Source organism: Pelophylax lessonae, assembly GCF_965119305.1.
Source record: "Pelophylax lessonae genome assembly, chromosome: 5".
Taxonomy (NCBI): Eukaryota; Metazoa; Chordata; class Amphibia; order Anura; family Ranidae; genus Pelophylax; species Pelophylax lessonae.
The window spans coordinates 563,107,106-563,120,675 of NC_138772.1; the positions used below are offsets into that span (position 1 = coordinate 563,107,106).

Here is a 13,570-nt window from a genome sequence, read left to right on the forward strand (position 1 = left end):
CACAACCCCTACACCGATCACACTGCTCACCCCCTACACCGATCACAACCCCTACACCGATCACCCCGCTCACCCCCTACACCGATCACCCCGCTCACCCCCTACACCGATCACACCTCTCACCCCCTACACCGATCACACCGCTCACCCCCTACACCGATCACACCGCTCACCCCCTACACCGATCACACTGCTCACCCCCTACACCGATCACACCACTCACCCCCTACACCGATCACACCGCTCACCCCCTACACCGATCACACCCCACACTCCCTACACTGATCACACCGCACACTCCCTACACTGATCACACCGCACACTCCCTACACTGATCACACCGCACACTCCCTACACTGATCACACCGCACACCCCCAACACCGATCACACCGCACACCCCCTACACCGATCACACCTCACACCCCCTACACCGATCACACTGCTCACCCCCTACACCGATCACACTGCTCACCCCCTACACCGATCACACTGCTCACCCCCTACACCGATCACACCGCTCACCCCCTACACCGATCACACCTCACACCCCCTACACCGATCACACCGCTCACCCCCCACACCGATCACACCACTCACCCCTTACACCGATCACAACCCCTACACCGATCACACCGCTCACCCCCTACACCGATCACAACCCCTACACCGATCACACTGCTCACCCCCTACACCGATCACACCTCTCACCCCCTACACTGATCACAACCCCTACACTGATCACACTGCTCACCCCCTACACCGATCACAACCCCTACACCGATCACCCCGCTCACCCCCTACACCGATCACACCCCTCACCCCCTACACCGATCACACCTCTCACCTCCTACACCGATCACACCGCTCACCCCCTACACCGATCACACCGCTCACCCCCTACACCGATCACACTGCTCACCCCCTACACCGATCACACCGCTCACCCCCTAAACCGATCACACCGCTCACCCCCTACACCGATCACACCCCACACTCCCTACACTGATCACACCGCACACTCCCTACACTGATCACACCGCACACTCCCTACACTGATCACACCGCACACCCCCAACACCGATCACACCGCACACCCCCTACACCGATCACAACTCACACCCCCTACACCGATCACACTGCTCACCCCCTACACCGATCACACTGCTCACCCCCTACACCGATCACACTGCTCACCCCCTACACCGATCACACCGCTCCCCCCCTACACCGATCACACCTCACACCCCCTACACCGATCACACCGCTCACCCCCCACACCGATCACACCACTCACCCCTTACACCGATCACAACCCCTACACCGATCACACCGCTCACCCCCTACACCGATCACAACCCCTACACCGATCACACTGCTCACCCCCTACATCGATCACACCTCTCACCCCCTACACTGATCACAACCCCTACACCGATCACCCCGCTCACCCCCTACACCGATCACACCCCTCACCCCCTACACCGATCACACCTCTCACCTCCTACACCGATCACACCGCTCACCCCCTACACCGATCACACCGCTCACCCCCTACACCGATCACACTGCTCACCCCCTACACCGATCACACTGCTCACCCCCTACACCGATCACACCGCTCACCCCCTACACCGATCACACCGCTCACCCCCCTACACCGCTCACCCCCTACACCTCACACCAATCACCCTCCACAGCGATCACACCGCTCACCCCCTACACCGATCACACCGCTCACCCCCTACACCTCACACCAATCACCCTCCACACCGATCACACCGCTCACCCCCTACACCGATCACACCGCTCACCCCCTACACCGATCACACCGCTCACCCCCTACACCTCACACCAATCACCCTCCACACCAATCACACCGCTCACCCCCTACACCGATCACACCGCTCACCCCCTACACCTCACACCAATCACCCTCCACACCAATCACACCGCTCACCCCCTACACCGATCACACCGCTCACCCCCTACACCGATCACACCGCTCACCCCCTACACCGATCACACCGCTCACCCCCTACACCTCACACCAATCACCCTCCACACCAATCACACCGCTCACCCCCTACACTGCTCACCCCCTACACCGATCACACTGCTCACCCCCTACACCGATAACACTGCTCACCCCCTACACCGATCACACCGCTCCCCCCCTACACCGATCACAACCCCTACACCGATCACACTGCTCACCCCCTACACTGATCACACCGCTCCCCCCCTACACCGATCACAACCCCTACACCGATCACACCGCACACCCTCTACACCAATCACACCGCACACCCTCTACACCGATCACACCGCTCACCCCCTACACCGATCACACCTCTCACCCCCTACACCGATCACACCTCACACCCCCTACACCGATCACACCGCTCACCCCCCACACCGATCACACCACTCACCCCCTACACCGATCACAACCCCTACACCGATCACACCGCTCACCCCCTACACCGATCACAACCCCTACACCGATCACACTGCTCACCCCCTACACCGATCACACCGCTCACCCCCTACACTGATCACACCTCTCACCCCCTACACCGATCACAACCCCTACACCGATCACACTGCTCACCCCCTACACCGATCACACCCCTCACCCCCTACACCGATCACACCGCTCACCCCCTACACCGATCACACCGCTCACCCCCTACACCGATCACACCCCACACTCCCTACACTGATCACACCGCTCACCCTACACCGATCACACCGCTCACCCCCTACACCGATCACACCGCTCACCCCCTACACCGATCACACCGCTCACCCCCTACACCTCACACCAATCACCCTCCACACCAATCACACCGCTCACCCCCTACACTGCTCACCCCCTACACCGATCACACTGCTCACCCCCTACACCGATAACACTGCTCACCCCCTACACCGATCACACCGCTCCCCCCCTACACCGATCACAACCCCTACACCGATCACACTGCTCACCCCCTACACTGATCACACCGCTCCCCCCCTACACCGATCACAACCCCTACACCGATCACACCGCACACCCTCTACACCAATCACACCGCACACCCTCTACACCGATCACACCGCTCACCCCCTACACCGATCACACCTCTCACCCCCTACACCGATCACACCTCACACCCCCTACACCGATCACACCGCTCACCCCCCACACCGATCACACCACTCACCCCCTACACCGATCACAACCCCTACACCGATCACACCGCTCACCCCCTACACCGATCACAACCCCTACACCGATCACACTGCTCACCCCCTACACCGATCACACCGCTCACCCCCTACACTGATCACACCTCTCACCCCCTACACCGATCACAACCCCTACACCGATCACACTGCTCACCCCCTACACCGATCACACCCCTCACCCCCTACACCGATCACACCGCTCACCCCCTACACCGATCACACCGCTCACCCCCTACACCGATCACACCCCACACTCCCTACACTGATCACACCGCTCACCCTACACCGATCACACCGCTCACCCCCTACACCTCACACCAATCACCCTCCACACCAATCACACCGCTCACCCCCTACACCGTTCACACCGATCACCCCCTACACCTCACACCAATCACCCTCCACACCAATCACACCGCTCACCCCCTACACCGATCACAACCCCTACATCGATCACACTGCTCACCCCCTACACCGATCACACTGCTCACCCCCTACACCGATCACACTGCTCACCCCCTACACCGATCACACTGCTCACCCCCTACACCGATCACACCGCTCCCCCCCTACACCGATCACAACCCCTACACCGATCACACCGCACACCCTCTACACCGATCACACCGCTCACCCCCTACACCGATCACACCGCTCACCACCTACACCGATCACACCTCTCACCCCCTACACCGATCACACCTCACACCCCCTACACCGATCACACCGCTCACCCCCCACACCGATCACACCACTCACCCCTTACACCGATCACAACCCCTACACCGATCACACCGCTCACCCCCTACACCGATCACAACCCCTACACCGATCACACTGCTCACCCCCTACACCGATCACACCTCTCACCCCCTACACCGATCACAACCCCTACACCGATCACACTGCTCACCCCCTACACCGATCACAACCCCTACACCGATCACCCCGCTCACCCCCTACACCGATCACACCCCTCACCCCCTACACCGATCACACCTCTCACCCCCTACACCGATCACACCGCTCACCCCCTACACCGCTCACCCCCTACACCGATCACACCCCACACTCCCTACACTGATCACACCGCACACTCCCTACACTGATCACACCGCACACTCCCTACACTGATCACACCGCACACCCCCAACACCGATCACACCGCACACCCCCTACACCGATCACACCTTCTCTACAGATAACATTGTAGAAAACTATAGATTTTTTTTCAAATTAAATATGTTCTTTTTCTGACAGTTACAGACTTTTTTCTCTTTTCTACTTTTTTCCAGATATTTGACTGTCCACGACTGAAGTTCTCTGAGATTCCCCAAAGACTGACAAACTTGCTCCTTCCTCCGGACCCCATAGTTATCAATCATGTTATCAGGTGAGTTTCCTCCATGTTGGGCTTCCTTCACCGGGAGGAACAATGGCTATAGCTGAGGACTTGTTCAATAATTGTAAGAGCACTGAAAATGCTGGAGGTGAGATGCCAACAACCCCTCCCCCAGCTACATGGCTGGGGACCACACTGTCACGTTGTCCTATATGGTGTCGGGGATCATATTTCCTGAGAATATTGTATGTTGGCCTATAGAAGTTGGTTATGATTGCTCTCCATGTGGTTCCTTGCCTCATAGTCGTCCTCTCTGTCCCTGATTCGTAGGGACTTTCCTTCTCATAGAACCAAATTCTCTGTCCTCCTCAGGTGTCCTTAGTTTTGGTCTGATGTGTAGACCTCTATAATGAATGTGGTAATTACCAGAAATATTCTCCTACACTAAACCTTTCATCCAACCTCCACATTCGTACATACTTATGTGGTGTAAAGGAAAAGCAGAGATATTTTTACTAGTGGGTTTATCCAGTTATATGTTGTGTGGTTATGCCTCATAGTCTGTGTCTCTGGGGGGCATTGCAGGATTAGATCCATTGTGTTATCTCAGGAAGTTGGTGGGTATGTCTATAGATCTCAGGACATTTCCCCAGATATCTGTCTAATGTTGATGATGTCTGTGCAGTGTGGATCCCACAGACCAGAAGAAGACCGCATGCTATGACATCGATGTGGAGGTAGAGGATCCTCTGAAGAGCCAGATGAGCAGTTTTCTGCTGTCCACAGCAAACCAACAGGAGATCTCTGCACTGGACAACAAGGTAGGGCAGCTGGGTTGAGCTGTAGACCCTAGTATAGAGAATTGGATGACCCTTGGTACACTATTCCTCCCACTGACACCAACAATGGTCATAATTCCTGCTACTGACCTGAACAATGGGGTACTATTACTCCCTAAATTGCTAAAGTTCGGCCCCCCCTAAAGTTTGAAAGACCATAAACTGGCCCCTTGTTCAGAAAGTTTGGAGACCCATAGAACCTATACGATTCTGACAAAAGGTTCAACCCTTCCTAAACCTTAACATTTTCCAAACCCCAACACTTCCGAACCACCCTTTCCCTAACCACCTGACACCGCCAAACCCCTTTTAACTCCAACACTTCCAAACCGTACCAACCCCAACCCTTCCCTACTCCAACACTTTCAAACCATCCCAACCCCAACACTTCCAAACCAGCCCAACTCCAACACATTCCAACCCCAAGACTTCTAAACCTTTCCAACCTCAACACTTCCCAACTCATTCCGACCCCAACACTTCCAAACCCTTCCCAACCCCAACCCTTCCCAACCTACAACACATCCAAACTGTCCCAACCCCAACACTTCCCAAATCCTCCCAACCCCAACACTTCCCAACTCTTCCCAACCCCAACACTTCCCCACTCATCCCAACCCCAACACATCCCAACACTTCCCAACCCTAACACTTCTAAACTGTCCTAACCCCAACCCTTCCCTAATCCAACACTTTCAAACCATCCCAACACTTATCAAATCATCCGAACCCCAACACTTCCAAACCAGCCCAACTCCAACACATTCCAACCCCAAGACTTCTAAACCTTTCCAACCCTTCCCAACCTCAACACTTCCCAACTCATTCCGACCCCAACACTTCCAACACATCCCAACCCCAACACTTCCAAAGCCTTCCCAACCCCAACCTTTCCCAACTCCAACACTTCCAAACCGTCCCAACCCCAACACTTCCCAAATCCTCCCAACTCCAACACTTCTAAACTGTCCCAACCCTTCCCAACTCCAACGCTTCCAAAACCTTCCCAACTCCAACACTTGCCAACCCCAACCCCTCCAAACCCCAACACTTCCAAACTCTACCAACCCCAACACTTCCAAACTCCTCTCATTGCTTCCTAACTCTGTTACAACTATTAGTTCCTTCTTTTGGGAGATTTACTCATACATCCTGTTCTGTTTTATGCCCATCAAATAAACATGAAATGAGGAGAAGTCTACCAAATGGGGACACAGGCAACAATAAAAAATTGACTGAGATTCTAACCCTCCCTCGCTCATCCAAAACCATCTAAAGCCACTTGTGGGTTTAACCAACCATTTTTTGCGTATTCATTCTTCCTAGTCTGTGTAATAGGGGGTGTGTCCTTTGTCTATATACATTGTGCTGAAAGGTGTCCCTCCTTCCTATCCCTGAAAGTTGATAATTATGGAGGTGGAACATTCACTAGACGCCATCATGGCCTTGGTGTGTCCTCAGGGCTGATGGCGGTTTCCACCAACTGAAATATCATTGGACCTGTTGTGATGTTTCTTGTTTGATTCCTATCTGATTTCTTCATCTCTAGATCCATGAAACCATTGAGTCCATCAACCAACTGAAAATTCAGCGAGATTTCATGTTAAGCTTTTCTAGAGATCCAAAAGGATATATCCAAGACTGGCTTCTGTCCCAGAGCCGAGACCTCAAAGTAAGAGAACAAAATTCTCTCCACCTCACCTGACCTCCATTATGACTTCCCCACCTGTCACAATGTGTGACCCCGCTTATCACAATGTGTGACCCCGCTTATCACAATGTGTGACCCCTCTTCCTCTATTCTCTTTTTAGATCATGACTGATGTCGTGGGGAACCCGGAACAGGAACGGAGAGCCGACTTCTACCAGGAACCCTGGTCACAGGAGGCGGTCAGCCGCTACTTCTACTGTAAGGTGAGATGTCCTAATCCTTTTGTGACCCCCTACATGTGGGAGAGTCAACATCTTGCCCAAAATGTCACTATGAGACCATCTATTCCAAGAAACAAACCACAGAGACAGGGAAAGCATCTGCCCGCACTCACTGGCCCCCTCACTGCTGCCTGAGCACGGTCCATATTCATTGCATTACAATAGCAGGAATCAAAATGTCTATTGGAGCTTGTGTACCTATAGAGGAGGTTACGCATGGTCGTCTCCATATACCATGTGTACCTATAGAAGTTCAGCATGGCCATCTCCTTACACCATGTGTACCTATAGAAGATGTTCAGCATGGCCGTCTCCATATACTATGTGAAACCCTATAGAGGAGCCTCAGCATGGCCGTCTCCATATACCCTGTGTACCTATAGAGGAGGTTAGCCACGGTCGTCTCCATATACCATGTGTACCTATAGAGGAAGTTCAGCATGGCCGTCTCCATATACCATGTGTACCTATAGAGGAAGTTCAGTATGGCCGCCTCCATATACCATGTGTACCTATAGAGGAAGTTCAGTATGGCCGTCTCCATATACCATGTGTACCTATAGAGGAAGTTCAGTATGGCCGTCTCCATATACCATGTGTACCTATAGAGGAAGTTCAGTATGGCCGTCTCCATATACCATGTGTACCTAATAGAGGAGGTTAGCCACGGTCGTCTCCATATACCATGTGTACCTATAGAGGAAGTTCAGTATGGCCGTCTCCATATACCATTTGTACCTATAGAGGAAGTTCAGCATGGCCGTCTCCATATACCATGTGTATCCCTATAGAGAAGGTTCAGCATGGCCGTCTCCAGATGTTTACTGCGCTATATGTTCATCATGTTTTGTTATGTATCTTACAAATCATTGGTTATCAAAACTTCTCCTCCCCAGAACACAGTTAAGTTTAGGGCTGAATAGTGACCTCCTGGAATCTATAGGCTGTTTGGTAGGTTTCCATGGGAGGACTCACCTTACTGTCATCTCTTTCAGATCCAGCAGAGAAGACAAGAATTGGAGCAATCTCTGGGGGTTCGAAACACATAGTTCCTGAACTGCTAGTTCCAGTATTGGAGTCCTTTATGGCCCTCACTCCTGACCAATCCAAAAAGGACAACCACCGACTTCCCCATGCCGCCTTGTCCTGGGCTCTCTGCATGCCTCTTTCTCCTCTCTTTCCAACACTTTACTCCCAAGAGACATTCTTACCTCTACGATGTTTAGGCTGCCTGAGAAGTGCCAATTCATGTTCTAGAAGTATTACTGACCATTGTGTAAAGTGTGCAGAACCTCAGCATGGAGCCCACAATGCATCTGGACTAAGCTAGAGCTGTGAGGATGAGGGAGGGACCTCTCCGTTCAGGGTCCTCCAGGCAGTATACCTCCTTCAGGTGGGTTAGCTCTCCAGGTGGGATACCCCCTCCAGGCAGGTTTCTCCCTCCCGGCAGGATACCTCCTCCAGGCAGGTTGCCCCCTTCAGGCGAGATACCTCCTCCAGGCGGGTTACCCCCTCCAGGAAGGATACCTCCCCTCCAGGCAATATACCCCCTCCAGGCAGGATATTTCCTCCAGAAAGGTTGGCCCTTCCAGGCAGGATACCCCCTCAAGGCTGGATATCTCCTCCAGGAAGGTTGGCCCTTCCAGGCAGGATACCCCCTCCAGAAAGGTTGGCGCCTCCAGGCTGGATACCCCCTCCAGGCAGGATACCTCCTTCAGGTAGGATATCTCCTCTAGGAAGGTTGGCCCCTCCAGGCTGGATACCCCCTCCAGGCTGGATATCTCCTCCAGAAAGGTTGGCCCCTCCAGGCAGGATAGCCTCTTCAGTATTATTTTGTATACAGGGACAGCAGTTTCATGTCTACCCCGCAGCGCTGACTGAGAAAAGAACGTTTTTCTACATCAGAAGAGATTTCCGTTTTTACTTTTGTATAAAAAATACAATTTGCTTTATAGAAGAATTACTTTCCACCCCGAAATGTGGCCGGAAGATTTCCCAAATAATCCCCATCCCCGATAACTGCGGCGAGATCCCGACAACCGGGGCGAGTTTCCAATAATCGGGGCGAGATCCCGACAACCGGGGCGAGTTTCCAATAATCGGGGCGAGACCCCCGATAACCAGGGATCCTGGTAATAGGGAGACCCATCTGCTTAGAAGAACCAATAATCGGGAGGGACATCCCATGGGACACGATCTGATCTATGAAGATGATCTCTCTCGTATTCAACATTCCTGAGTCAACGTTCAATGTGTTTATAATTGCCCAAAGATCTGATCCAAACCCAAAAAGCTCCGCCCAACTCACCCCTCCCCCACTTGGATAAAGACCCAAACTATGTAATCCAGACCCAAAAATCTCTGCCCGATTCACCCCTTCCCTACCAGACTAAAGAACCAAATGATGTAATTCTGACCCAAAATGTTTTGCCTGAGTCAAGGCACCCCCCCCCCCCCCCCGACTACACCCAAACACTAGAGATCTAATCCAAACTCAAAAATCTCTTGCATAGTCACCCCCCCCCCTTTTTGTCCCAGTCCCCATCACCCCCTTCACATACAGATCCAAATGATGTTATCCAGACCCAAAAAGCTCCCCTCCCCCAACACACAGACCCCTGCCCCAGTGGGTGAGCTTATTCCATGTCTCCTTGGGTTTCCCGGCCATGTGGGTGAGTGGTCAGCACAGGGCGGGTTAGTGGGGCTGTTAGTTAGTACTGTGCAGGTAGATAGGACTGTGGTTACCGGTGTAGCTGCTATGTGTGTAGAGTCACTAAGTGACATCGAAATAAACTAATTTCTACCAACGTGTCCGACTTGTTGTATGAGAGGCTGGATTTCTGTATAGCCCATAAAGGCAGCGGCCTAGGGAGACACGGCCATCCGCACATCACCATGAACTGACTGTGAAAAATCCATTCCAGGCCCAGTGAAACAGAGCGGCTCCTTTCAGCTTGATCCTGATGGATAGTAAAGTTAAGTGATGGGGGTAGGAAGGGGCAGCATGAAACACTCGGCCTGGAAGGGAAGGAATAATAAATTATTGATTGAATAAATATCAAACCGTGAGTCATTCCATATCGTACACTAAGAGGCTAGCATGAGTAATTCAGGCACATTGGGTTATACTGCTGCCTTCAGGGGAGGCTGGACAATGGCCCTTGGGTGCTGTTGTTGGTGTTCTCAGAGAATGGACATCTCTCCAGAAACAAACTCGATTCTTCTTCCTTCTTCTCTTCAGTTCCATAAAGATTTATTAAAAAACTAAAAGGTGTGTTCACATAATATAAGGAACGAGTGTACGGTGAGAAGAATCGGAGCCGGCATATGAGAGTTCACCATCATCACTACCACTATCATCACTATCATTATCACCATCCTCCTCCCCATTACCACCACTACCATAACTCCCACTATAACCACCATCATCATCACTATCACCACCATCATCATCACCATTACCACCACTACCATAACTCCCACTATAACCACCATCATCATCACTAACACTATCACCATCTTATCACCAGTACCACTGCTACCATAACTCCCACTATAACCACCATCATCCTCATCACCATCATAACCACCATCACTACAACTATAATCATTACCATCATCACCACTACTATCATCACTTAAAGACCACAACATACAGGGGTATACAATGTACAACATACAGGGGTATACAATGTACAACATACAGGGGTATACAATGTACAACATACAGGAGTATACAATGTACAACATACAGGAGTATACAATGTACAACATACAGGGGTATACAATGTACAACATACAGGGGTATACAATGTACAACATACAGGAGTATACAATGTACAACATACAGGGGGTATACAATGTACAACATACAGGGGTATACAATGTACAACATACAGGGGGTGTACAATGTACAACATACAGGGGTGTACAATGTACAACATACAGGGGGTATACAATGTACGGTTAGCAGCAAACACACACACACATCATAGGTTGAACTGGATGGACTGATGTCTTTTTTCAACCTCACAAACTATGTAACTATGACCACTGTCATCATCACTATCACCACTACCATAACTCCCACTATAACCATCATCCTCATTACCTCCATCACTACCACTATCCACATCATCACCACCACCATTATCACTATCATCATCATTATCCCCATCATCACCTTCATTATTATCCCCATCATCATCACCACTATTGTCATGGAGAATCACAGATAAAGAACATTGAACCTTGTATTACCTTGAGAAACCGAGAAGCCAATCACAGCACATTCCTAACACAATATTCCAGTAGAGGGCGGTCAGGAGCAGCTTATTGGATGAATGACAGAATCTGCTATCCGTAAGAAGTTATTCCTGATGAAAAAATGGAATGTAACCTTCGCCTGCCGGTTACAATGGATTCATCGCTTCTGCTTTTCAGGCAGTGTTCTTTGGGACGTCAAATTTCTGTTTAGTTTTACTCGTAGTCTCTTGACTAAAATGTTATTTTGATTTTAGTCGTATTTTATTCAACTAAAATGGAATGGGTTTATAGTGAATGGGGCCAGCAGCCACATCTTCCCGCTGAGAGCTGCCATTACAATTTGCACCAGTCCTAATCACCAGTGTGAATGTAGCCTATGTATGTGCTTTGTGGGGTTCTGGGTGGGTGACTCAGGGGGGAGCAATTTAAATCAGCACCCCCTTAGATCCAGCCTTGCAGCATTTACTTACCTGGTGCCCCTACATTCCCTGCTGCTGGTGCTTTTCAAACATGGCAGCCTGGGCATCCCTCCAGACGTACATTTGCCTGGCTTGTCAATGTGTAGGCTGCCACCGCTGCTATGTTTGCTTGGCATTCCCGGTGTCCCTACATACATACATACATACATACATGCATGGGCCAGTCTTGTCTGCGTCGGCCACTTTGGCTGCTGTGCTAGTGCCGCATTCTAGCGTCCCTCCAGACAGGTCGCAGACCGCATGCTAAACTCAAAACTAAAGGTTAGGGCTGGTGGGACAATGGATCACCTTATACATTAAATAATTTAATGCTCAATGCTTTTTTTGGAGAGCGGATTTCTTCATCTTGTTGGTGGAGAGTGGACCAAGGATGCCTACTTCCATGTCCCCATGTTCCCATCTCATCAAGGCTTCCTGCATTTTTCATTGGACACTAAACTATACCAGTTCATTGCCCTTACTTTTGCACTGCGAGTTTCAACATAGTGCAAGGCTCTGAGCTTGCTTTGCTCTGCTCTCAGGGCATTCCAAATATAGGATACCTGGATGAGTCCCTACTGAGGGAACAGTCAGCACTGACTCGGTTAATATCCAACCAACTGTTCACACTCTGCAGACGTTTGGGTGAATCCTGAACCCCCAAAAGTCAGCACTGCAATTAAATCATTGCTTGGAGTATCTGAAAGCATCTCCTGGAAAGTTCTTTCCATGGTTTTTCTTCTACAGAAAAAGCTCCAAACTCTCTGCTCCCAGGTTTAAAAGCTACAGACCAGTAGCCAACCAACGTTTTGCATTAAGGTTCTGGGCTTGACGGTGGCCTCTTTCAGAGCAGCTCCATATGCCCAATTTAATTTTATAACATTGCAACTCAAAATTCTGATTGCGTGGTCAAAAATCACTCAGTCTCTGGACCATCTCATGCACCTGACCTCCAAAGCAAGGCTTGCTCTTACCTGGTGAGGCACAAGTCTCCAGCTCTGGAGATGGATAAATTCTTTCTCCCTCTGGTCTGTAAGGTTCTTACAAAAGAAATGCTGGCCAGACAGGCTGGGGAGGGGTCCTAAACACACTTCTGGTGCAAGGCACTTGGTTGCCTCAACACTCTGGAACCTAAAAAAGATTAAATTATGGCGCTTTTCCACTGCATGGAACCGAACGGTTCGGCTCGCTTTTGTGCTTTTCCACTGCTGGTACCGCATGGTACGGTGTAGGAATGGTTCGGTACGGTACGGCGGCGCTTTTACACTACATGGAACTGAACGGTACGGCTCTCTAAACAGTACCACCTCAGTTGTGGTTCCAAGAGGAACATACCGGTACCATATCCCACAATCCTTTGCATGCAGCCTTGACTGTTTGTCACTACTAGCCACTGATTGGTCAGAGAATCTTTATCCCACCCACTTACTTTAGTGCTACTTTAGTGGAAAGGCAAACCGTACCGAACTGTTCCAAAACCGTACCATGCAGTGGAAAA

At 51.0% G+C, this 13,570-nt stretch overlaps 1 protein-coding gene and 1 long non-coding RNA gene across 6 annotated transcripts in view; one reads left to right on the forward strand and one right to left on the reverse strand.

Annotated features, from left to right (window-relative positions):
* SMARCD3 (SWI/SNF related BAF chromatin remodeling complex subunit D3) overlaps positions 1–8,480 on the forward strand; it is a 132,432-nt gene extending 123,952 nt beyond the window's left edge. For all 4 annotated transcript variants that reach the window (XM_082258726.1, XM_082258725.1, XM_082258723.1 and 1 more), the window contains 5 exons: positions 4,531–4,628; positions 5,263–5,398; positions 6,966–7,088; positions 7,229–7,330; positions 8,344–8,480. In XM_082258726.1, coding sequence (XP_082114852.1) covers positions 4,531–4,628; positions 5,263–5,398; positions 6,966–7,088; positions 7,229–7,330; positions 8,344–8,397 — 513 coding nt within the window. In that variant the 3' untranslated portion in view covers positions 8,398–8,480. The remainder of the gene's footprint in view (positions 1–4,530; positions 4,629–5,262; positions 5,399–6,965; positions 7,089–7,228; positions 7,331–8,343) is intronic.
* Positions 8,481–8,624: 144 nt separating this feature from the next.
* Positions 8,625–9,795, reverse strand: LOC309556290. 2 transcript variants are annotated; one of them, XR_014225312.1, is made up of 4 exons: positions 9,426–9,795; positions 8,950–9,367; positions 8,804–8,860; positions 8,625–8,732 (listed from the first exon to the last, which is right to left on the reverse strand). It is a non-coding gene; the product is annotated as an uncharacterized lncRNA (long non-coding RNA). The 2 variants fall into 2 exon arrangements; XR_014225313.1 differs by lacking the exon at positions 8,625–8,732 and having other exon boundaries at positions 8,759–8,860.
* Positions 9,796–13,570: the final 3,775 nt, after the last annotated feature.